Source organism: Polyodon spathula, chromosome 6 (assembly GCF_017654505.1).
Source record: "Polyodon spathula isolate WHYD16114869_AA chromosome 6, ASM1765450v1, whole genome shotgun sequence".
In the NCBI taxonomy this organism is placed as follows: Eukaryota; Metazoa; Chordata; class Actinopteri; order Acipenseriformes; family Polyodontidae; genus Polyodon; species Polyodon spathula.
Window position 1 is genome coordinate 51,801,036 of NC_054539.1, and position 26,541 is coordinate 51,827,576.

Sequence of the window (26,541 nt, forward strand, 5' to 3'; positions counted from 1 at the left end):
TGTATACACTATAACAACAACTTCCTCTTTTTTACTTTGCTGAAGGGAATAGAAGATACTTTATTAAACTGTAGTAAGATCCTGATATTACGACACAAATATTGAGTGCTGAATATCTTTCAAAGGAGTACAAAATAAATGGGAGAAACGCATTGTCAAACATAAAGATAGATACAGCTTCGATAAATAGATTGAACAAGAGTACCACCTGTAAAGTAATTGCATGCTTGCAGGCACCATTATCTTCTCCCAGAGTCGAGTGGCAGTAACCAAATTAAGGTCATTAGCAGAGACACACTAGCTGTTTGTACATTTTATTGCATAGCTTTTTGTGAAGTTTTTCTCAAAGTAGTGCTGCTTGTGATTTTAATACAGTTTCTGGAGTCCATTTAACAAGAAGAAAACCGCTGCATGCAACACGGTGAACAGAGGAGTGCTGAGGCAGGAGTGACGCAGGGCCAAGCGTTTCCTTCAGCCCCAGGCCTGTTTATGCACTGGTGCCAAACTAGTGAAGAGATCTGTCATGACCATATTCATTTCACATGTGAGCCAAAACATTTTCTAAACTGTGCATTAATCAATGTTGTCTTTATCTGGAACCTACCCCTGCCCCCTCAGCAATAACATTATTGCATAACAAAAATGGGCAAAAAGACATTGCAGGTGCATTGCATTTTACTTAACTTTTTTTTAACTTTTTTTTTTACACACACTAAACTGCTTTTATTTTAGACATCAAAATATGTATTTCTTTCTTTTTTTAAAATATGTCCTTCTTTGGAACTGAAAACAAATAGCAAGCCAGAAGGAAACAAATTCCTTAGTTTTCTCTAAAAAGCCACCCACCCGCATCCACCATCGCAGTTCGTCTTCCCATTGGCTAGCTGGTGGTCAGTGCTGTAAGTAGGGAGCCAGGCTGGGGCTTCAGAGTAGCAACACAATGATGTACATTAGCAGGAGGCAAATGAGAATGAGGCAGAAATTGACAAAGAGCTCCTGCAGGTTCTGTTTGGCCTGTGGGTTCACCTCGATAGTGGATGCCCTCCTCATAGCAGAGCGAGTCATGTGCTGAACCTTCTCCATGCTGGCAGTGGGGAGGTTAGCGTGCAAGCGTACAGAGATCTTGGAGGTTAGTGGAGAGTGATGTGGAAGAGTGAAAGTGTGCAGTGCTTTTTATTTCGCTGTGTCTTCTAGTGAGCGTCAGGGAGCTGAGGGAGCAGAGGAGGGAAAGAAAGGAAGATAACATGAACAGACAGAAATAAGACAAGTGAGGGTGCATTTTGTCTTCCTTACAAAATCATAAAAGTGAATTATACTGTAATTCAAAGTTGTTTCCTAACCTGTCAATTCACTAGAAACTCCCTCATGTAGCTCCCATGAGAGATCTCCAAACCTTGTACACCTTGTATACCAGCAAAGTTCAAATTACAAATTCAATGCTGCAACCATACTTGTAAGTAAATCAAATAAAAGCTGATAGTGCTAGTTACTGAAGTTCTGTACATTTGATCATTCAGAAGCTGGCTGTACCAGCTGCTCTTTGGAACATCAGAAAAACTGTCTTGATTCATATGTTGTCTAAGGGGGGTATTGTGGTGGGGTGCCCGATGAGGGCGTAATAACTTCAGATAGGAGTCTAGCAGTTGTGGTTCAAACCAACAGGTATTTTGTTTGTCAACACATGGGTGATATTCTTGTGGAAAGGAAAATAAACAACAAAAAAACAACCTAACTCCCAATTTGGAGCATTACCTACACACGGTTTCTTTCCCTGTCTATTTTCAGGACGGCTAAGCCGTTTCCCTGACATACAACAAAGCAATAGATTTCTACCCCGTATCAAATATACTTTATGTATTGTGCTAAGCAGGTTACACAAAAATAGTCGTGGTCCACACAGCTGACACACACTTTGTGTTAGATATTCAGCTTAGCATTCTTACTTGTTTGTCTTTCTTACTTGCTTCCAAAGCTGTTCTACACAACCATCATCCTGGGCCTTTTTATCCAGGTGTACAAATTGGTTAACAAGTAATAATTGATCAAATTAAGCCATCAGCCATTCATTAATTATTCATTCCCATGTAGTTTCTGGTGAAAAAATGAAAAACAGAGACCTCTGCTGATTTAGAATTCAATATCGCTGGAAATAATGCCCTTGTCATATTTACTTTGTAGCACTTTTCAACAGTATGTGCTGTACACTATCCCACAAACAAATCTAAAGAAAAATATCCCATAAACTCCGATAAGTGGTGGATCTGTCCCAGAGCGTTGTTCTGGCATTGTTTGTACTGTTGACCTGTTGTCAACTTGCAAACAATTTTTAACCTCTTGTGTTTGTGCTACTGGCATTCCATACTTAGTCTCATTTTACTAGTTCAGCCTCTGAAGGTTAGAGAGATTTACACACCCATATTGTAAGTGGCTGAACGATCCAATGGCTGCGGTGAACTTGGCTTGGAATCCTTGAACTTGAGATGATTGTTTGCCCAGTTTTGAAAAAAAGTTGGCTACTAATATCAAATTCTAAACTGTCAACAATTTAAACATGCTGGTAGTGTATGCCACTGCATGTTTTGAAATGACAAATGTTTTAATAAGCCTGTCTTTGGAGTAGTGTGACTGAGCTATTCGTACGATGCAATAACTTGGTGCAAAAACAGAAATATCAAACTAAACCATGAAGCCCATAGTAAAACTGATGGTTAGCAGCTTGTTTTGGCTTTAAAAAACATATCTGTTCACAAATAAAATGAAAGGCAGCTGTTAAAAGAATACAAACATTTAAAACACACTACAGGAAGGCCTGGGTTGAGTGAGAATCATGAACAAGTATACTGTTTGTTCTAATAATGTTTGACACAAAATACATTGACAAAGACTTCTAGAAATGTAACTGGGTTTCTAGAATGTAATTTTTACCAAAAAGTGAAGTACTGTACTACATGACAAACCCCATCCCACTTCCTCTGAGTAAATTTATATTACTCTGGCTTTTTCTGTCATTTAAACCAGAATTTATGTATAAGTGCACGCAGTGAATATTTGGAAGCCTCCCCTACAGTGTATTACAGCTTGCTGAGCTGGGATTTGATTACCAGTCTTCTGGCTTGGTTTGTCTTGTTTCGCTGAAAACTATAGTAGTAAGCTTTTGCTTTTGGGAGGCAGTTATCTTCATACAACCTCTGTATCCTTCATCTCTAACCTGGACTCTGGCCTCAGTTGTGTCCCGTGAGTATTTGCTCTTGTAATGACTACATACAATGACTTTGAGTGACTTTGAAGCACTCTGCCTGAATTGTTCTGTCATGTCGTCGCAGTTATTCTTAGTGATGACCTTTTACATATCACACAATATAACAGTCCCATAAAATGGTAGTCTGATTGCTACCCCAACTCTAAATGGTTGCTGGACATCTAGGAAAAGGATTATGCTTGACAGGCTGCATCGTCAGAAGCATCTCTTCATAGAAGAGAGATAAAACAGGAACTGTTTGTGCTAAATGAATAACTTCTCAAAGTGGAAACAATCATCTGAGTCTAAGAATAATCCATCCGTCAAATTCAAAAGAAACCTAAACAGAGGGCGTGATAGACATTTTATATCTATTTTAACCTCCAATTCCCAGTATCCTCATGATGTCATTCAATCTGTTAACTCCAATATACAGCACTTGCTCTCTAATCATATTCACATGTTATGTAGCTCTTCTAAAGTTTTGAAGTGAAATATTGACTAGTGTATGATCCCTACATCCAGGAATGCTGTTTAACATACATTACTAATAGAGTACAGTTTTGTTTACTGGGAGCCATGGAGTCCCGTACTGTATACCATTCACCAAAATAGGGAAGACAAGAGAGATGGTAACTCAAATGATTCATTTTGATTGTTTCATAATTGGTCGGTTAACACTAGAACACATAATTAATTGGTTAACACTAGAACCTCCGCGCCGGTCATTTTAACCGGTACATTTTTAAACAGATTCGATATGAAAATGAAAGACAAACTATCTAACATTTGCATAGCAGAAACAATATTTAAATGGAAAAGTTAAAGATCACAATCCACACAGATAAAACGTAAAAATGAAAATATAACTAACCTGTTTTGTACAGGGTGCATGGTGCTTCCAAAGTAACACATTACAAGAAGATGTACTTTGACTCTGCATAAAGACATACTGCCGTTTCATATTGGACAGGCATCAGAAGTTGTATTATCGTTTACCTACCTGCAGATTTGCAGTATTGTGATCGCAATGTTTGTGCTGAAGCTTTGTGGCTAGTTTCAAAATAAAATATCTCCTCCTGATATTTTCCCCATTACATTTCTTATATCAAACGAAAGATTGATAGCTCCCAAGTGAGTTGCCAGGTAAGTGGCCATCTTGGAGCTATTGTACAAATCCAGTCAGGGCAAATATCTGTCTGAAATCGGGTGCACCTCGTTGCTCTCAAATAAAACAAAATAATATCTCAATGTTTCTCAAAAGATTCTGTGACATTGTCCATTAAAAAAAATTGTAATCCGTAGTTGTTTACATCCACACGCTGTGCATGTCAAGAAAGACGTTAGTTGCAAAGTATTAGCATACAACTACATTCCACAATGAAATACATAGTGATGTGGCGTAGAGGTGGGAGGGGTGTGTGTCTTGTATACCATATGTTAAGAAAAAATATATATAATTGTACGTTTTATATAAAAATAATAATAATGCATTGTGATATCCGGTCAATAGGACCGGTCTGGCGGTTCTAGTGAGGCATTTTTATAACTTAGTCATTTTTGCCAGTCTGCTGCTCAAACACCGTCTGGTTATTTACTTCATATAGTTAGGAAAAGTCAAGGACAGACATGCGCAGGGGATTCACAAATGCAGAGTTATTTAAATTTTAAACCTTAAAACGGTCAAATTGACCAGCATGGTGGTTCTAGTGTTAATAAATGAATCAAATTTTTCTTGAATTTAATATAGTGTAAACTGTAATACAGAAAAGTCTGCACTTTAATTAAATTTAGGTTTCAACATTTTGGGCCCTATTTTGTAGAGGTGCAGCTGTTGTTCTTTCATTAAATGATGCATTGTTTTGTAATAGAGGGCTGTAATATAGTACATGACCAAATACACTACAGAGATACTTGTAGTCCTTACAAATGGTTCTTAAATGATAAATATGTGATTTTATAATTGATATAAATACAAATCATTTGTTTTGTCTTAACAACCCAGTCCTCCGTTTTTGATAACTTGTTGTGACACATACAGTACAAAGCGGCCCATCAGGACCAGAGGACATATGATGACCCGCGTATCATGACCATATCGAATCGTGTTCATAGTTTATCAATACACACCTAATACATATATAGTTTTAATATTACTGAATTCAATGTCATATGGGTATTAATTAAAAAAAAAAAGTGATTAATCGTTCATTCTCCTGTTTTGATATCGACCCCTGTAATGCCAGGTTTATTGATGTATCACCTATGGCTACTTTTAGTACTGTATTCTATCTGTTGCATGAGGCCACATTCCTTTTTCCCCTCAAGCAGGCCTGACACCTGATGAATCGATAATTGATCAGTAATCAATCAATCAGTATTTTATATAGCGCCTTTCATAGTGGACCACCATCACAAAGCGCTTTACAAGATAGTGAGAAACAATGCATAATACATTTAAACAGTGAACACAATGCAATACAATGAAATAAAAGGCATAGTACATTAAATACAAGGCCAGGATGTGAGTTCTAAACATTGTGGATATATTAAATAAATGACAGGTAGCAATTAGAGCAATTTATTATAAAACATAAATGGAAGATAATGTTTCTTGTAATATTTGCAGTTCTGTCGAAACAGATCCAAATTAATTTGTTTAAACAGACCTGGCTCGATTTTGCAGGAGAAATATAACTCGTAAAACTGGATTAATTTTGTATGTTTAATGAATCTAAATAACTAAGTGTATTCCCAAATAAAAACTTAAAAAATACCTTCAACATGTCTATTTTAGAATTTCTGTTTTTAGAAAACTCAAATGAGAATTCTACTCAATTTGGGGCAGTTATGTTAATTGTAGCTCCAGTTTGTATTCCAGGAGAGCATTTTTAACCCTCTCTCTCTGCCGCAAGTGATATTAAACATAAAACAAGTCAACCCAAATATACTGTACATGACTGAGGAAGAAATTGCATTTATTTAAAATATGATCACATGCCTAAATGGACCTTTTTTTTTTTTTTTTTTTTACAAAATAAAAAACCTTACCCAAATTGAGGGGAGGGGGGGGGGGGGGGAGCCTAAACTAACAAGGAAATATTTTAATTTCAAGCCTAGGAAAACAAAATTGAAAATGTCACACCATGGCAGGGAACTACCTACTGAACAACTGGCCTTAGTTATGAGCTGCTGTTTCAATGAATGTATCGCTAAGTAATCTCCTGATCAATTGGCCAATGGGCTCTTCTGAAGTGTTTTTCTTTAGTGTGTGATCTGCATGTGAGTGATCTCACCGCACTAGAGGGATCTGTGAGTGAGTGGAAGAGAAGCTGTTGTGGGGGTGGACAAGGAGGGTGGGTACAGAGGACAACAATAGCTGGAAGTATTCACTGCAGTGATATTTAATGTGAGGACCGTTGAGTACACTGTTTCAGAAATTCCACTTCAAACACTTGCTGAGATTTATTTTGAGATGTTGCGTGACTACTTACATACTTTGTTTTAAAGTGTTTACATTTTTTGTGTTTGCACCCCTCACCTCACCTATGTGGAAGCTAGTTTGAGAACAAGGAAAGAATTGTACAGGTGCATGTGGTGCCTTTTGTTTTGAAGTGCTTTCATTTGGTTAAATCCAAACTGTTGCACTACCACTCTGCTTTTATAAAATCTATAATGTGACTTCTGTTCCAGGATATAACAAATTAACAGCTAGAATCTGTACATGTCTAAAAGAAAAAGATTGCAAATTCATCAATAGTGTACATATTACTGTGCATTAACCGTTGCACTGCAACCTAGAATACTGTTTTTCTTTTATATATATATATATATATATATATATATATATATATATATATATATATATATATATATATATTAATTTTTTTTTTATATAGCACCATTCATAGTGGACCACAATCACAAAGAGCTTTACAAGATACGAGACTAGGGTCTGTGGGCTATGCATCAGCTGCAGAGTCACTTAGAACAACGTCTCACCCGAAAGACGGAGCACAAGGAGGTTAAGTGACTTGCTCAGGGTCACACAGTGAGCCAGTGGCTGAGCTGGGATTTGAACCAGGGACCTCTTGGTTATAAATAAGCCTGTTTCTTTAACAGATCTGTTTTTGGTATGTCATAAGCTTTCATATTTGAGACTAAAAAAGGTTCTTTTTATTTAGGTAAGCTGAAGAGAAATATACTTGTGTGCTATTTTATTTTAGGTGGCTTGAAGAAAAAGTACAATATAGCTGTTAATTTTCTGATAATGTTTGAAATAAGTTGGTTAAAATGAAAAATCTGCATACTTGTAATGAAGATGATACAATAAACTTGCAGGACTGCCCAGAAAGGAAAGCACCAAAGAGCAAATCTTACCATTTGCACTTTTTTTTTTTCTCTTCATTCTGAGATATTGGGGATCCTACTCGGGTAGACAAAACGAGTCGATCAAAAAAAAAAAAAAAATTACCAAAGCCTGATTAAAACCCACAACATTAGTCACATTTATTGCAGTTTTTATCTTTTTAAAATCAAAGCCTTTCAGTCCGTCAGTATTATTTTCACATGCAATCTGTATTGTTTGTACGGTTGGAATGAATGTGGTGAATACCATAACACAATTTTTGTGTTAAGGTGACCCTGATTTACTATTGCTCACATAATCAAAATACAGATTAAAAGTACAGCATGCACCTCCCAGTGGTTGTTTACAACAGTGCGAATCATTTGTCTCCTTCAAACTACTAAAGACTGACAGTCCCTGTGAGGCCTCGCTTTCTCTGTTAAATTCCATACGCTTTTTGCTGTATTACTTTTATACTTTATGCGCTGCCATCTGTCCAGACGGTAGATAAACACTCATACAAATCCCTTTCTTTTCATCCATTTTTAAGTAACCCATTGCCAAGTTTTGTGAGATGACGAGCGTGAAAGAAATTGCAGTCTGTTTATAAGCATCACACAGCAGACAAAGAACAGAAAGGCATTGTTTAAACAGCATGTGATGTGTTTATATTTATAGTAGCCAAAAATCTCCTGGAGGCCTCTAATTGGAATTATGTCCTGAGTTCTGTAAAGTAGTTGCTGGTCAGTTATGTCACTGGTTTTAAGTTTGATTTGCTGTGTGTTCGCAGGCTTTCCAGTTGACCCTGACCTTGATCCAAGTAACACCTGGGCCTGTTTTTCAAAACTTTTAATCTGGATAACAGTGATCCGGATTTTGTGATCGATATTACTTTTATCTGGATCATTTTGATCCGTTTTTTCAGAAATTTCCACTGCTATTTACACAGTTAACAAATAATCACTATTATGAAATAGTCTAGTTTTTTTTTTTTAATTCATTTTTATTTAGGCCTTATGATATAACCTAATTTTAACAAAATAAATAAGATTGTGGTAATGATGATTTTATACATAACTTTATTTTTGTTTTATGTTATCTTTTTAACAAAATCTAAGTCACTAATAATGCACACAACTCATGCAAATAATGATTATTTTGTTTATGCTTACTTAACAGAAATGAAATAACTAAAATCTAAATTGAATGAAAGTAAAACTTTTGAAAAAAGGATGTGTGTTTTTGGACATCTTAATCGTCTTCCTCGTCGGTCGGTAGGCCAGCATCTCAGACGAGGTGTATGTGAAGGCGTATGTTTGTCTATATGTGTGTGTGTGTGTGTATATATAAATATATATAAATAAGTATATGTTCTATGATCATTTAAAAGCTAAATCCACCTCTGCAAATAGGATCACAATAATCATGGTCTCTCTTAAATTCTGAAAAAAATTACAACATTTAATTGTGATTAAAAGTGCAGTCTGATTACCAAATCGAAATCTGGATCACAATAATCCTGATCGCATTTTCAATTTTTGAAAAACCCAATTGCACAGTATGGAACAGCTTTCAAACCATGTTCAGTGTTGTTGTTTAAATACACACACTGTGCAGTGATCTACTGTAGTAGTTTGAGTTATGGAAAGGTTGTGTCAAAAACTAGAGCAATAGTACAAATAAAAAGTGCAATTGTGTATGACAGAAATCTTGCGGGCTGTTTATTCGTAAATGTTCACTTAACAATAAAATTCAAACTTTACTTTAGCTGTGCTGCTAAAACAGTTGAATTCCTGATTATGAAGACCATTGGCCTGTTAAATAAGTGACCAGCTCAGTGAAAGAACCCACTTAATGGCATTCTCAGCAGATTTCATCGGTGATCCGAGTGAGCGGAAAACATCTCGTTCAGTAACTTCACACCCAGTGTATCTTGCAGAATTTTATACAATACTTTCAGATTTTTTTCATTCAGCAAGTTCTCATGAGATGCACAAATCCAAGAATGCTTAATATGTATTAAAAAGCTAATAGCAATGATCTAAAGCAACTTGTGTGATATATGTTACCACAGGCATTTGGATGAGCAGCTACTTCTGTGGCTGCTCCAACTTGATAAGTCTTTTTATGTGTAACTGATTGGCAGATATGTTTGCAGCATTGTATTGTATAACAAGCTTTGCTGTTTAATCTTTGAATGTCTTTTTTTCTAACAAGTAATGTATTGCTTAAAATAAATAAATTAAATAAATAATCCTGTAAATATTCTGCACTGATGATTGCAATCTAGAGATGCTGAAAAGGTGTTAATAAGAAAAGGACATTCTTACCTCCTGTAGTGATCAGCAGGTTTCAGACAAGAGACTCTCTTTGACTGTGGGAAAATGTCTTGATCAAAATGATCTGGAGGTTCTCTGGCAACTTTTTTGAATATGTCGCAAAGTTTATGTGAACAAAATCACGGGGCGGGGAAAAATAAAGCCCCAGTTGAGGGAGGAGTCTGCAGAAACACAGCCCTTTGAAACCTGGGATTGGACGCAATGAGATGCCAGGGCTCTTCAGTGTTCCACAAGATTTGTTCCAAGTATTGAGTTATTTATATTATCAACATTGCTTTTCACATCCAGTCCCTCAGGGCTTTTCAGAATTCATTTAGTATTTTTAGTGAAACAGCTTCATATATCTTAGTGCCCAATCACATTTCATATAAACCCATAACTTATTTTAAAAACGTACGTTCTACTTTAGTTTTTTGTAAGAAAGTTTCAGCAGTGGTCCATTCTAGTTTAGAGCTGGTAGTTTGCTTGGTTTTAACTGGCTGTACTGGTTGAAGAGACTTCTTCAGACTCGGTTTGCTGGTTGAAGGGGAAAAAAAGCAGTGAACATAAAATCTCAAATGTTCGATGTTTGATAATATGTCGACGCAAGTCATGTTAACCTACTTTTTCCAAGGTACTGATGTGACGTGAGAGGATGTTCATGCTGCCTGCATACCTTGTTTTCATTCTGTTTAAAAAATAATAATAACAATAAATAAATAAAGCAGGTATAAACATAGAAAGCCATCAGAACACCCAATAACAAATGAAGCTGTTGCCGACGTCCATTAGTGCTTTTCACTGGGGCAGTGTAGGTGCAGGGCTTTGCAATGCAGACAAAACGGGTTTTCAGCTCCAACTCACACTTCCTTAGAAGGAGATCATTTGGCCACTCGCAAACAAAATCGCATTTTTTAAATGACAAGTCCCACTTATTTGGAGTGGAAGGGAAGGAGCAAAACTGCTGCTGTTGGCAGACTAAGCTGTTTTGCTTTGTGCCAGCTCTGCTGACATATAGGCCCTACACACAGGATTATTGCTCCTGTCATTTTTAATAGAGGAGATATTGTTTCATAATAATCAATCCTCTAATGAATGAGAAGGTGGGAATTTACTGCAGTTGAGTTGTACTTGTTACGTTTTAAGGGTAGGTTTCCAGGGTCTCTCCGTTTTTAGGGATTTTAAGCAAGGTGCTATGATTAAGATTAAAGTAGCCAATGAAGTAATGCCCCCAATGCTAAAGAAATGTGTTTACAATATAGCAGAAAGGTGAGATGAGCTGGGTCAAATCCTTCTGTTCCAATTGTTAAGCAACTGTTGTGTCTTTGCAAAGTATTTTCAGTTCATGAACTTTCTACAATTATTATAAAGTATTCTGTAAATCCTACCAATCGCATCATAAAGCATTTGTCAAAATTCCACAACTGTAAAAATTTCATCCTGTTAATGGAACATATGCCATAGATCTAAATTAAAAACTTTTACTGAATACGTTCTTTGTTTTTGTGTTGTGTAATACCGAAATATTTTCTGTGTTCAGTGTCTCCTGTTATCAGGTTTGCTGTCCTCTTAACCAAACTGCTCGCAATCTCATTATAATAAGAGACACACTACACACATATGCATTAGCGCTGGCAAAGTGTAATTAATCCTGAGGTTACCAGACAATTCTGCCTGATTTACGTAATTTATTAACCGTTTTGGATGTTTGCGGTTACTTCTTTCTGTGATATTTTAGAAAGGACAGATGTGAAGCAAGCAGCACCTGTCCAGCTCAGTACAGTGCAGCAGGTTTGGAACTTTATCAGCTAAACCAAGGCGTCCTTCGTTTGATCTGAACAAAGCAATAGTAGTACTTTTTAAAAAACGGATCACGTTCGCTGTGTGTCATTGGGATATTGCCACTTGAGTGGAATGATTGTCATTTGACTTTTTTCAATGTCAAATATGAAATTTACAATGTCAAAAGTGGAAATGTGAAACCAAACCGGCGCCTCATTCTTTTTAAATGTATTGCACTTTTCAGGAAACATAACATCTGGGTTTTTTTTCTAAGCTGTGATGTAATCTGTGTTTTCAAATAGTGAGACAAGGTCCACTGAATTACCAAGGTCACCGAATTTCAAAGCTACCTAATCCTCACTGTCCTCCTGTCCTCCAGAAGCAGCTGCACAACAACTGTGTATTAAACAAAGGCCTCACAACCCTGTTATCCTATGGAATGGTGGCCTATTTTTTTGAGACTTTGCCTCCACAGAGAAATAATTAACACTTCTAATAATAGTTTCCCCTAGTTTGGTGTTTGTTACCTATGCAAATGGATGTTAAACAAAATTTGTGATATAACTATTGTGTTTGCCGCTTGAAACAAACAAAAAAAAAAAACTGTTTCTAAGTAAGAAAGCTAAGATGTGTGTTTTTAAGTGCACAATTTACCGTAATATCCTCATTATAGCTCGCACACATGTATACAGATGCTAGGGAATTTCATTTGTGTTACATATACAAGGCAAGCAGTATCCTTTAGTCCATGGTAGGGTATGTAAGAGGTATACGTTGTGATCGAAGGCTGCTTAGTCCTGAAAAATAGCCAGTGTGTGCGTTTTTATATTCCAAAAGTTACAGAGCCCAAAATGTGGGTCTTGAAAATAAACTCTTACTGTTAAGACAATAATACACTTGAGAGACTTGCATAGATATTTCATTTTATGTCCTTGGTACAGAAAAATGATAAAAACCGTGGTGGTATTTAGTGCTGGTTTACCTGCCAGCACCCTATTGATTGGTCTGTTATGACGAAGTTTATGCGTTGGCAGATTCAGACCCCTTTGGAATGATTCAGGGTTGTTTTGCTAAAGGATGAGCTATCCTTTGAACACTACACCTGTTGCATCATCCACTGTGAATGATGAATGGCTTTGTCCATTATGAATGGCTTTGCTGCGCCTGCTGTTTTCATGGACAAGAGAAGTCCATGCACGCAGATTGTTTCATGTTTCAGTCTAATACATCTAATATATTGAGTCCTGAAAACTAGGCTCCAGTCTATCGGAGAGAGGGCATTTGCTGTTATGGAATGCCCTTCTACAGACAATTAAGGATTAATCAAATATTCATATTTAATTCTCTTAACACATCTTTTTTTTTTTTTTTAATTCGCATATCAGCCTGTGTAGGAGATCTGCTTTTATGAGTTTGTATAGGATGTGTGTTTTGTGTTACTGTGTATACTTTGTGTGATGTATTTATGATTGTGTTGGTGTGTTTTTATATTTATAAAGTGCTTTGAAATGTTTTGCATGAATTGCGCTATATAAAGTAAAGATTATTATATTAATAAGAGCAGCGCATCAGCTGTGTGCAAATCTCCCTTTGTGCATCTGCTATGTGTATGGTTATAAGGTCAGGGGTATTGAGGGAATTGCTTTCATCATTCTAGCTTAAGGAAATAAAATTGCAATTCAGCACAGGACACCATGGATGTCTTGTTCCATGTGCATTGATACAGTACACGTCTAGAGTCAGGAAAGGTAGTCCTGGTATTTATGTATCTCTTCAGAGGTTTCATGACTCTTCGCAGCACAGTGACACTGACAGCAGTGCGGCCTGTCCTCCTGGGACTGCTATGGAAAGATACGGGTGGAGTCAGAATAGTTAAACAGTCACCTTGGGGTTCAGTTTAAGTGTGCACAATTGAAAGCCAACTGAATTGAGTAGGGAAATTCATAATTTTTAATCGACAGATCTTAACCAAAAATACAGGAAAACCTGTTTTACTGTGGGTTATTTTTTTTAAATAAATAAATTATCCTGTAGATATTTTAATCTCATTCTTTCTATGAACGTTGCTTTATATTTTCTGTTCTGCGATTACTGGGAATCTGAAACTTCATGGATGTGATACAGATTATATGTTGTATCCTCATTAGATATTAGCCTTTTAAATTTAGTTCAAATCAGATATACAATTGTATTATGCAACATGTCAAAGCACCAATACAGTAGTTTGCAGTTACTGAAACATTTCTTGACTGTCATGCAAAACTCTATTTATTTAATTTTTTTTCAATGAACTAAGTTTACAAACTTAATACAGTAAAATAAAAGGCATGCTCCATAATGCTAACTCTCTTAACAGCTTTGGGGTGAAATCTTATTACAGCTTTTGACAAACCAGTGCTAAAAAGTGAGGTGCACGCATAAATGTAGCTAATGGCACATTGTCTGCCTGAAACAATGTGCTGGAAGCTGTGGTGGAAGAGACTGACAGAAAACATTCCTGGAAACGCAGAGGGATTAGTTGTGTCATGAGACATGTTAAGAGCCGTGTCTGCTTCCAGCGTCAAAGGCACATGAAGGAGAGATAACACACTTTCACACGAGGTTCAGCTTCAGATTCTAAAGCCTCAGTTCAGTGGGGCTCAATAATACATAACTTTCTAATAAATAAGTAAATTAATAAATAATTGCATTGTATTTGCTCAAACTGTTAGAAACTGAATCCAAACAACCTTGTGATGTGTCTGGCAGTGTCAGGGGACCTACATGGTACAAAATTTGGTGTTGTAGTCTGCTCTCCAGATGTTATACGCATTGAAAAAAATATGAATTGCGTAGAATGTAAAAATGTTGCTACACAGCTTGAGCTCATGTATTTGTTGCACTTCGTTGGTTCCTGGTGTCTCAATGGCAAATTGTGAATATACTGCATGTGTTAGATAATGGGTCATAGAAATGCTGTGACAGTAAATTATAGCCTGTCTTGGAATTGTCAGAAACACGTGACGATGGGTTTTCAATAAAAATTTCAATTTAAAAAGAAGTATGGTTTAATCCACCTGCAATTTGTGATTGTGACTGGTGAATAAACAGTTGGATTCCACCGTCTTAGTCCCCCTGAACCTGACCTACCAATTTACCTATCCGTCAACAGCATATTTGGAGTGTACATCTCTATAATAAATACAGTTATTCTGTGATTGGAGAGAGTGAGAAAGGAAGATTTATCTGGAATGCTGGTTGTTAATTCTCTATCTGACATACAAAGGACAGTGAATTTAGTGAAGGGCCAGCAGTGTGAAAAAACAAGGGGGCAGTCCTGTACTACAGTTCCTGTGTTTTTAGTTAAGAAACTCTGGGGCTCTGAAAGCACTATGGGAATCTGCTGAAGCAGGAACTGTAATAAGTTGTTGAAAGTAACAGGCTCAGGCAAAATTTAGTGTTTTCTAGAGTGTACTTTTTAAAGAGTTACTAGTAGGTTAAACATACTGTAGTAGGAAACCTATGTAAGAATTATTCAGTATGTATCACTGTGGCAGTGCGATTGCCCTGTACAGTGGTAAATTAGTGTTGGTGTGGTTTATGTGTGGGAATGGGTTTATTTTGTGTCGTTTTTGGAAAGTTGATTTGTGTAATTGAATTATTGTTTACAGACGGGCGCTCGATTGAGACTTGCTGCCTGCTATGCTTGGTTGAGGGGAAGGGCAGCAAGTGATTGGCTGACTTGTCCTCAATCAGCAGGTGGGTGGGTCTCGACCGAGTGTCCGTCAGGTTAAAAACACCCACGGGAAATAGCTCGGGGCTGCTGCAAGGCTTGCCGTTTTCACGGCACCTTTTGATTTATAGTTTGTTTTACTGTGGTTTATTTTGCATTTTTGTACAGTTAGCTGTATCAGTCCTCTGTGCGTTACCATCGCTGGTAACGTCACATGACCACCTTTATTTTACTTTCGTTTTCTGTTTGTTTGATAATAAAACCTGCGCGCCTGTGCTGGTGTTTCAACACCACGTCTGTCTCTGTATGCTTGAACAGAGGCTACCCACACGCGTGACACGAGGAAGACCCTGTCACAATCAGATACAGTACATAACTATCCACAAGCTAGAACATACAAAAACATAAATTTAATAGTGGAAAAATGCATTGTATATTTAAGATTTGTATATTTAAGAACTTTTAATATTGTAATAAAACAGGAAAAATCATAATTTACATGAACTGTGGTTGGACTAGACTTTTTAAAATAAAATTAGCACAAAGGGTGAAACACACAAGAAGCAACAACAGAAATATATTGCAATGCCTCAAGATTCAGTCAAACAAAATTAAGAGAACTAGCTGCTTAACATTTCAATAATTGTATAATGTTAAATATATAAAAATGGTGTTTATTTTAAAAATATATTTAGCTTGTTTTGTCTATTGTTTTTTTTTTTTTTTTTTTTTTGTACAGTGTTATCAATATAGATTTCAACCTGAAGCGTGCTCTTAAGTAAAGCATTTTACTGAGGCAAAGGGAAAAACAGAAGGTAATTATTGTGAGCAAGGGCATATACTTTTTCGACGGTTTGGGGAAATGGCAGTTCATCTGAAATCCATGTGCGATAGAAAGACAAACAAAACTCACCTTGAAGAAAAAGCATAATCTGAAATCCATGTGCAATAGAAAGACAAACAAAACTCACCTATCAGAAAAAGCATAATCCCAATCAAATTATTTTCTGACTTGAATTCTTCCTTGAAAATATCTGTATTTGGGGAAACCAAAAGGTAGGTGTGTGTGTTTTTTTTTTTTTTTTTTTTTACATTTACTTTAAGCATGATTAAACAGTAACTACCTCCTGCTGGCAGAAAATGAATTAAAAAAATTATAAATTGATTGTCTTCAACTGAAAAAAAAGTTTTCCAATAAAACACAGTATAATTATATTTTATATATAGCTACATATTCTACATTTCTAACACATTTTATATACATATATAAAAAACGGATAGCTTTGTTTGGTGAAAGTTTGAGACATAGGCTTTGGACTAATGGTGATTACACTGGAAAGTTATCAATTATAATTTTCACAGCCTATATCCCTTCCATGTAAAAAAAAAAAAACCCAGAGGGATTCAACATGTTTGTGTAAAAGCAGCTTGGAGCAAACAAAAATGTACACAGTCACAGAGATCATTGCTAAAACTTTTAAAACAATATTTAAGAAAAATGAGTTACATTTTCATTTAAAAATTTGATAAGTCAATCCGTTGTAGACAGTACTCGTGCATCTTCATCATCCAAACAAAACGTTCCTCCTGATGCTAAACAAGCTGCAAATCCCAGGATTCCCTGGATCTGCCAAATGACGTGTCTTAAGATAATGCCTCCTGAGGATGTGCACACAGAAACTGTCACTCAAGTACCGGCTTCCTCTTGGTCTACTCTGAGAGGAAAGATACCAGCATTCGCTGTCAGTCAGAAATATCCGATGGCAATGGCGGCTAACAACCAATTCAAATCTCTGTTTAGCCCCTGTATTCAGCTGAGCTGAAGTTTCTTTCCTTTTAAGACAGCTTTCTTGCTTGCTTTCACCTCTGCAAAGTGGGTGTGTGAAGTGTAAGCATTCTCTAGGCTTTCTATCCACTTCCTTTTCAGTCTGGCAGAGAGTGACAGCTCCTTACTCTCTGCCTAGTTCGGGCCCTGGCATATTATTTGACAGGACAAAAAGTTAGAGCCAGTCCCAACAATTTTTAGTCTGCTTACTCTGCCCCATGGCCAAGCCCTGAATAAGCAGCGGTTGTCCAAGTGGATAGCAGACATGGTCAGGACTGCCTATCAGCTGGCCAACGAGCCCACTTCAGAAAAGCTCACTGCTCATTCCACCAGAGGCCTTGCAACTTCATGGGCTTTATTCCAGGGTGCATCTGTCAAAGACATTTGCAATACAGCGTTGTGGACTACACCTAACTGGAATAAAGCCTGACTACACACAGGGCAGCCTCTTGGCTTCGCCTTGTAGCATTCCGGTCGTTCTGCAATCTTGCCCTTGCGATGAATTCGGAATACTGACCATCATTACGTTACATTTAGTACTTGTAAAGGAACTGTAGGTTATTATAACCCTGATCCTCTAACCATTAGCCTTCAAGGTAGCTGTGTCTTATTGCGGCTTGAAGGAAAAATTACATTTGAGCTTTTGATCCGTTGGGGGGGCGGGATCACGACTGTGTCGTAGGCTCAGAGAGCAGCTTTGGTGTAAAGTATTCAGAATTCATGTATTTAGGAGGTAAATACCCATGGTTACATTTCTATTTTAGGAAACCAGGGTTATGGTAATGGCCTAACATTTTAAATATTTGTACATGTGTGCACTTTCCTGAAGTAAACTTACATTGATTATGCTAAATGCACTAAGAAGTACAACTTAGGAACACTTGCAGTTTGTACCAGTATTGTTATTACATCGCCAATGATGTAATAATAATAAAACATGATGCAACAATCAATGATGTAATTTGGTAAATTTACTTTGTTGTTTTTTTTTTTGGCACAACCCAAGGATACACTGCTTTTAAATGCCCTAAAGAAGATTTCAAAATGGTAGGAACTTTCAATGTGGCAGAATATCCTAAATATTAGTTTAGGGGCTAGTTGATGATAAAACAGAGTAGTGTTGATTTTGTAAAACAAAGTTGTTTTTTATTTGTGAGAGGGAGACGAGCTATGTAAATCCTGAATTATAAACAGCATTCATGCAGAGATTGAAGAGTTCAGCATGTTGAGGTTTTCCCTGAAACTGGCACAGTCGGGCACCACTGCGTTTTGGCCCTTTTTTGCTTTGGGCAAGTTGTAAGAGGACCCTGCATTGACATGCCATGCCAATAGTATGATATGGATCAAGAAATAAAATAAGAAGGTTGTATTTGAATGTAATTATTTTTAATCTGTGACTATTTATCTATACATGTTTTTGTGAATAAGTTACCTTAAGATCTAAAAAACCCTACACTACCTTGCAGGGGAAAGGATAAATAGAAGATGTATCTCTTGCAATGGACCTTAACGTTGGAAAGGTTTTCCATAAGAAATAAGCACTTCTTCATTCTTTTGAAAACATGTAATTGTACTAATTCTGGTTAAAGCAGGGATGTCAAACTCTGGAGGGCCGCAGTGTCTTCTGGCTTTCATTCCACCCGAGCTCTCAATTACTTAATTGGTTTCATAGGTAGTGTACCTTGAATCAAGTGCATTTTTAAAACCATCAACTGTAAAAAAAAATATAAAGATTTAAAATCTAAATATTTTTACCTTCTAGGATCTCCCATATTTCTGACATCCATAAATCAAAAGCAAAGGTCAAGCTATCGTGCCAGTCCCTGATATTCCCACACAGAAAAGCTTGCACATACACCAGTACAACAAAAAGATCTTTTCCAAGGACCCAGTTAGTGGAAGGGATACCATGCTAAAGTTTTTTGGGCAGCACCCTGCTGGGACACTAACGCAATGGAAACTTCACAACAGTTTGCTGTCAGGCCCAAAAATGCATAACCCAACTATGTATACAGTCAAACCTGTATTAAGAATACCATTCAAGGGATAGTGAGTCTAATAGTGGCCTCTTAACACAGGTGGTCTCTTAAGAGGGCCCATAACATGAATTTTCTGTTTGTCTCTCTGACATGCTTTCCTGTAATTATGTATGTCTTGCATACACTGTAAAAGCCAGAAGATATAATATGAACAAAAGGAAGTATGTAATTTAATAACATTAATTTCGATAATGCATTTACAAAACAAATTATTTTGTGAAAGTAATGAATGCTTGCTTGTCTCGGGTCACACAAAAAATTGCAATGCCTGTGGCTGCCTTTCAGGTACGTGTTGATTCACTGCATCCCGAAACCAACGGCAGCATATTGTTTTCATACTCTTATGGCTTGAATTGTTTGGTGTTTATTTTCCTTTTAATGGTTTGCCTTTAAGTCTTAAGCCACTACATCCTGATTATGAGAACATTCTGTTAAAGTAGCGGGAAAGAACAACACAACGCGAAACGTACACATTGGAAGCTACCTAGTTCCCAGAACGAAAATGCAACTTAAAGTAGCATCTGGGGGAAGTGATTAACGTCATTGCTTGCTCTTGTGTTCGAATAATGAAGAAGGTGAAACAGAATCCGCAAGTCAATCAGGACTTCAAGGTAAAAAGAAGCAACTTTGTTTAGTAATTAACAGTTCAGGGTTGAATCTGCTCAAAACACAGTGACATGAGTCAAGTTCTTTCTGTTTCAAAATGCTGTCTTTCTGGTGCCAAATTTTTCAGCACTTTTTCTGGCACTTACTATCTTTACAAGTTTAATAACTTTAATTTTGTCATCTAAGGAGGACCTTTTGTTTCTCCATGTTCTCTCTTCCTTTGCAAGAGAGCGATAAAATGGTTGCCCTATTCCTTAGAATTTAGGACGTACTGTTTAAAGCCATATTTATCTTATAACAATAGCCCTGTGTAAGGGTGCTTCATACAGGTTTGAGTCAGTTGCTGGGTAAGAGAATTGTGGTTGCTGGTCGTGTTAGACAGGTTGTCACTTAATACGGTTCAATAAAAGCACAAATGTCATTGGGAGGAATTTAACGTGGTCTGTTAGACTAGGTGGTCGCATGAGCAGGTTTGACTGTATTTTCAAAATCTGAGGAGCATACTGCAGGTTTAGTTTTAAATAAGTACAGTAACTGTGTACAAATAGTCTCAGTAAGAAGGATTGCTGCTATCATAGCTTAGTTGGACCACCTGGTCTCTTTCATCATGAGGTCTAGCAAGAGAAAGCCAGGTCGAGGTATTTAACACCATGTTTTCAAGTGAGCTAAGTGTGCCGCTGATATCTGGGGCATTATTAAGAAAGTATTTTTAGCTTGGCAGTAGGAAAACTTGGACAGGGGAAGTGGAAAATAATTTTGCTATTTTAGAAAGCCTGTAAATTTAAAATGAGGTAATTTTACATCTGATAAGAAAAAAAAAAACTTAATACTAACTTGGATTTAACTGTTTAACTGGTGATTTAAGTAATAAAAAGAAAGAGCATCAAACTATAACAACCCCCACAGTAAAACAGATTGTATGTCTTATGAAGTGTTCTAACCTATTTGTTAACGTCTTGACTATGACATCACAGGTGACACCATGATGTTTTTCTGCACTCTTAATAGAATTCTGACAACTCTCTGCCGTTCTTGGCTGAGAACACCTTATAAATGTCAGACACTTTTTTCAGTTTCCTTTTGTAAAAATGTGTGTGTTCTGTCTCTGCAGATTCGTGGTGGATCCCCTTATCAAGTAAACACCCTAATGAAAATCAAGGAAGACCAACTTCGACAGAAGGAGTTGGTGATTGACCGGTGAGTAATGTATAAGGCAGCCAGCCAGGTTGGGACTGAGAAAATGGCATTAATGGTGAGCTGGTCGTCCTATGGCAGTACTCTACTGTACAGTGGCAATACTCTTCTGTACATTGTTTAGATCAATTAACTAGCCTCAGTATCTGATATCTGCTGGTTTCCAGAGCATAAATATGACTTAATGTAGCATATGACCCCACCACCAACAGGTACTGCAAGTGAATCTTCAAGCAGTCTTTGATTTAGAACTTTTTGGTTGGTACTTTAGCTGTAAGTCAGCGAGTGAAAGAGCACTGTCTGTTCCAGTTGCTAGGCTGTGGAACTTCATGCTGGTGTTTTATATGTTAAGATGTATTTATTCAAACAAAGTTTTTTGCTTTATTAGTAATTCAGCATCTGAAACGCTGTGATCAAAGCTAGATGAGTGGCTTGCATGGCCCTTCAGATGTGAAATAGTCTTTAATAAACTGAATGATAAAGCAGTTTAAACCGGTTTTAGGCAAACACTGACCACTGTGTTCTGACCACTAGATGGAGCTGTTGGCCCAATTTGCTCCTTTGTTAATAATCAATTTAAACATTTTTTAAAACAAAAAAAGTAATTTGTAGGGTAAAAGAAAGAAAACATAAATTAATGAGTGTAGTTGCCATGGCACAAAAGCCTGTAAGTACTTATATTGTTTGTTTTCAAACACATTTTTCCTTGACACAGGTGTGTTAAACATTTTTGAGCAAAAACTTTATTTGTAATTGCTACACTGTCAGGATTCGGTATTAACAAAAATAACTTGTGGTGATTTGAGCATTTACAAACAACGAAATTAAAGGTTATTTTGGTCTTTTGAATAAATTATTTTACTCAAATTGCTTAATGGAAATATCAAACAAGCAAAGTGCGAAACACAAAAGAAGAGGCAGCTTCTTCGGTCTATGAGTAAAGAGAGATAATCAAATTGTGAAATGTACTTTAAGCAAATGCACAGTTCCCTAACAGATTTTAAAGATGCTGCTCAATCTGCAATTAGTAATTAATTGCAGGGTGTTAAAAATGGGCATCAAGTGAAATACAAGCTTTTTAATACAGTATTTCTTTAATGAATGAAAATAAAATCAGTAAATTATATTTATAAGATACACGTCATTGATTCGTTATTTATGTATTTATTATTTATGCAGGAAGTTAACCCATTGAGACAGTGGCCTCATTTGCAAGGGAGTCGTGTTTAGCACTTTAAGAGGATAGTGATCCCAAACATTAAACTCCAAGCGAGTTTGAATAACGTTCGTAATGTTCTTGCCTTATTATTTAGAAAATGCAGTTTTAGAAGAAAAAAATTAAAGATGGATTGTTTTGTTAATATTATAGTACTGTTTACGCAGAATATAAACTGCAAAATCAAATGTCAAGCCACGTTTGTCTAATCACTGTTTAAGCGAAAGAAAATTACATTTTTAGAAAACAGGTTTTGCAGACCCCGATCAGCACCAGAGTGAGATCTCCACTGGGCTACTGAGTCTCATTTTAAAACACTGTTTTGATTGTTTAGATAATAAGGTAAAATTTTTAGTTCAGTCAAATTATATACATATAAAGAAACCATAATGAAGAGCTAATTTTAAAAATCACAATTTAGATTTACAAACATACAAATCACTGTGTTTGTTTTTGCAAGGCTTGCTGCTGTGTCATTTAAAATTGCACTGAACAGTCTTATGCACACAGAAGCACTTCTTTATTTGACAAAAATGAAGCCTTGCACAGCTCCAGAATCAGCTGCTGCTGTTTGTTTTCTTTGGGTACTTTGTCCAAATTAGGAATAAACTGTCGGACAATTGAAATTCAGTTTGACTGTAAAGGTGATCCATTGATCCTCCAGTACTGTTTATTTAATATTTTACATTTTGCAATTTGATTACATCGCTTACTCAAAGAATGAAGAGGCTGTCTCTTGTTTCGTTCTTTGCAAAATGGAAAATATCAAAACAAGCAATTTGATCAAAATTATTTGCACAAAGACTGAAATAACCTTTAATTTTGTTCTATGTTAGTTTGTAAGTGCTCAGATCGCAAAATGGTTATTTTTTTTGTCAATGATTGACTGAATCCTGTAACAAAAAAAAAAAAATATATATATATATATATATATATATATATATATATATATATATATATACTGTGCAAAATTTTAGGCAGGTGTGAAAAAATGCTGTAAAGTAAGAATGTTTATAAAAATAGACAAACAAAATGCAAAGTGAGTGAACAAAAGAAAAATCTACATCAAATCAATATTTGGTGTGACCACCCTTTGCCTTCAAAACAGCATCAGTTGTTCTAGGTACACTTGCACACAGTTTTTGAAGGAACTCGACAGGTAGGTTGGCCCAAACATCTTGGAGAACTAACCACAGTTCTTCTGTGGATTTAGGCAGCCTCAGTTGCTTCTCTCTCTTCATGTAATCCCAGACAGACTCGATGATGTTGATCAGGGCTCTGTGGGGGCCATACCATCACTTCCAGGACTCCTTGTTCTTCTTTACGCTGAAGATAGTTCTTAATGACTTTTGCTGTATGTTTGGGGTCGTTGTCATGCTGCAGAATAAATTTGGGGCCAATCAGATGCCTCCCTGATGGTATTGCATGATGGATAAGTATCTGCCTGTACTTCTCAGTATTGAGGAGACCATTAATTCTGACCAAATCCCAACTCCATTTGCAGAAATGCAGCCCCAAACTTGCAAGGAACCTCCACCATGCTTCACTGTTGCCTGCAGACACTGATTCGTGTACCGCTCTCCAGCCCTTCGGCGAACAAACTGCCTTCTGCTACAGCCAAATATTTCAAATTTTGACTCATCAGTCCAGAGCACCTGCTGCCATTTTTCTGCACCCCAGTTCCTGTGTTTTCATGCATAGTTGAGTCGCTTGGCCTTGTTTCCACGTCGGAGGTGTGGCTTTTTGGCCGCAAGTCTTCCATGAAGGCCACTTCTGACCAGACTTCTCCGGACAGTAGATGGATGTACCAGGGTCCCACTGTTTTCTTCCAATTCTGAGCTGATGGCATTGCTGGACATCTTCCGATTGCGAAGGGAAGTAAGCATGATGTGTTTTTCATCTGCTGCAGTAAGTTTCCTTGGCCGACCACTGCGTCTATGGTCCTCAACGTTGCCCGTTTCTTTGTGCTTCTTCAAAAGAGCTTGGACAGCACATCTGGAAACCCCTGTCTGCCTTGAAATTTCTGCCTGGGAGAGACCTTGCTGATGCAGTATAACTACCTTGTGTCTTGTTACTGTGCTCAGTCTTGCCATGGTGTATGACTTTTGACAGTAAACTGTCTTCAGCAACCTCACCTTGTTAGCCGAGTTTGGCTGTTCCTCACCCAGTTTTATTCCTCCTACACAGCTGTTTCTGTTTCAGTTAATGATTGTGTTTGAACCTACATATTGGATTGATGATCATTAGCACATGTTTGGTATAATTGTTTAATCATACACCTGACTATATGCCTACAAAATCCCTGACTTTGTGCAAGTGTACCTAGAAGAATTGATGCTTGAGGCAAAGGGTGGTCACACCAAATATGGATTTGATGTAGGTTTTTCTTCTGTTCACTCACTTTGCATTTAGTTAATTGATAAATATAATCTATTAACATGTCTATTTTTGAAAGCATTTTTACTTTACAGAATTTTTTCACACCTGCCTAAAACTTTTGCACAGTACTCTCTGTGTGTGTGTGTGTGTGTGTGTGTATATATATATATATATATATATATATATATATATATATATATATATATATGATATATATGCCCAAATTGTCTGAATGCCATGTTGTAAAGTAAAAATGGAATTGGAATCAAATCAAGATCTGTGGTTTTGATGAAACATCCTAATTTTATATAGACTCAATTTATTGCAGACTATAATGTCATCAAGTGGATCTGATAGACAATGTGAAGCACACAACTTAGGGATCTGAGCATTAGGTTTATAATTGTCCAGTAAGTGGCCTAGGTTGACAGAATCTTGTATGTACATACAGACTTTTTATGTGTTACTATTGAGTAAAGGACAGTATACATGTCAAAAGGCATAAGCATTAAACATTTCTGATATGTCCTGTCAAAGGATAAAATTGTCTGTATTCTATTTTAACTGTTTACCTAGTGGCTAAACAAGGCAGGACTGGTGGAGCCAGAGGATTACACAGTGAGCTGTCTCTGTCTGCATTCTGGCACTCTGCTGTATGGGAACAAATCATAGCTACCTTGCACACTCACAGATGAGTGAAATTAGCATAGAAATTAGGTGTTGCAGGTGTATACAGAAACTTCTAATGTAAATCACATTAGTGTTTACAGGAAATGTATGCAATACAATATATTACAAACACAGAAGTGTTTTAAAATTAATTTACTTAGACAGTGTTACTTATAGCAGAATCAAAATGCGATATACCACCAACCCCGTTTTCCTAGCCTTTTTTGTTACCAAAAAAAAAAATAATAATAATAATTAAAATACTATGTTCATAAGACATTTTATGTCACAAGGTATTATCGCTGATTTATTCCACGTATTCATTAAATAATGGTAGCTAAGTGTTGCTAGTTTTCTGGGATTCAAAGAGAAAATACAGTAAACAAGCCTGCTTTGTAATAGTAACTTTTCTTACATTTCAACAAAATACACGCTAACAGAAGTGTGGGGGCTCTTTCATAACCACTTTTTTAAACACTGCACTGCTGCAAATCGTTCTTCTTTTTAGGATCGACTAGTCCATCCTAGTCTTGTTTCAGTGAGGCAAAGTGTTTGCTGGGATTCCCAAAGTAACTGCCTCATGAGAACTCACCTTCTGCTGCTCATACAAGAAATGAATCCTCCTTTCTGTAGCGCTGCTGTCTTCACGTCGACTCCTCAACTTTTACACTGACGAATGCGTCATTATGTGTTTGTGTGTGTGTGCGCGCGCACACCGCGAGTGGTCGGTCTACATTGACAGTAGTGTACTGTATCTCAGAGAGAACTGTCAGGGGTCCATGGATAATTGAAGTTGCAGATGAATGGGGTGAGAGAGAGTGAAACCTGTTTTATATCGCCTTGCTAAATATCATGCCCCGTTAATTATAATGATTTTTTAAAAACCACTCGCCCTGCCCCATTGGTTCTTTGTGAAATTACCTCTCAATATCCTCTCACAAATGCATTTATTGGTTTGTTTTGTGCAGCCTGTCAAGTGCTACGTGGCTGGGCTTTACTAAGTCACCACAGGACGTAATTAATTTCCAACGCAGCTAACTATATATAATATATATATCTTACACACACACAGTACCAGTCAAAAGTTTGAGTACACCTGCTTGAAACCAGATTTTTCATGATTATCTATGCTTTTAACTGTATAAACTTGTCTATAAACACTTTATTTCATTATGAAAGGTGTACTTATATAAGCTGATAATCATAAGTGAATTG

At 36.7% G+C, this 26,541-nt stretch overlaps 2 protein-coding genes across 2 annotated transcripts in view; one reads left to right on the plus strand and one right to left on the minus strand.

Moving 5' to 3' along the window:
• cep85l (centrosomal protein 85, like) overlaps positions 1-26,541 on the plus strand; it is a 102,251-nt gene that overhangs the window by 26,813 nt on the left and 48,897 nt on the right. The window contains exon 4 of the mRNA XM_041253845.1: positions 20,980-21,065. Within this exon, the coding sequence (XP_041109779.1) occupies positions 20,980-21,065 (86 nt within the window). The remainder of the gene's footprint in view (positions 1-20,979; positions 21,066-26,541) is intronic.
• On the minus strand, positions 299-10,038 carry pln (phospholamban). Its single transcript, XM_041253105.1, has 2 exons — positions 9,917-10,038; positions 299-1,208 (listed from the first exon to the last, which is right to left on the minus strand). The coding sequence occupies exon 2, from the start codon at positions 1,081-1,083 to the stop codon at positions 925-927; it is 159 nt and encodes a 52-aa protein (XP_041109039.1). The 5' UTR covers positions 1,084-1,208; positions 9,917-10,038; the 3' UTR covers positions 299-924.

What these genes read in the sequence shown, in the direction of transcription:
- pln (XM_041253105.1), bottom strand. Translation starts at nt 1,083, where the DNA reads ATGGAGAAGGTTCAGCACATGACTCGCTCTGCTATGAGGAGGGCATCC.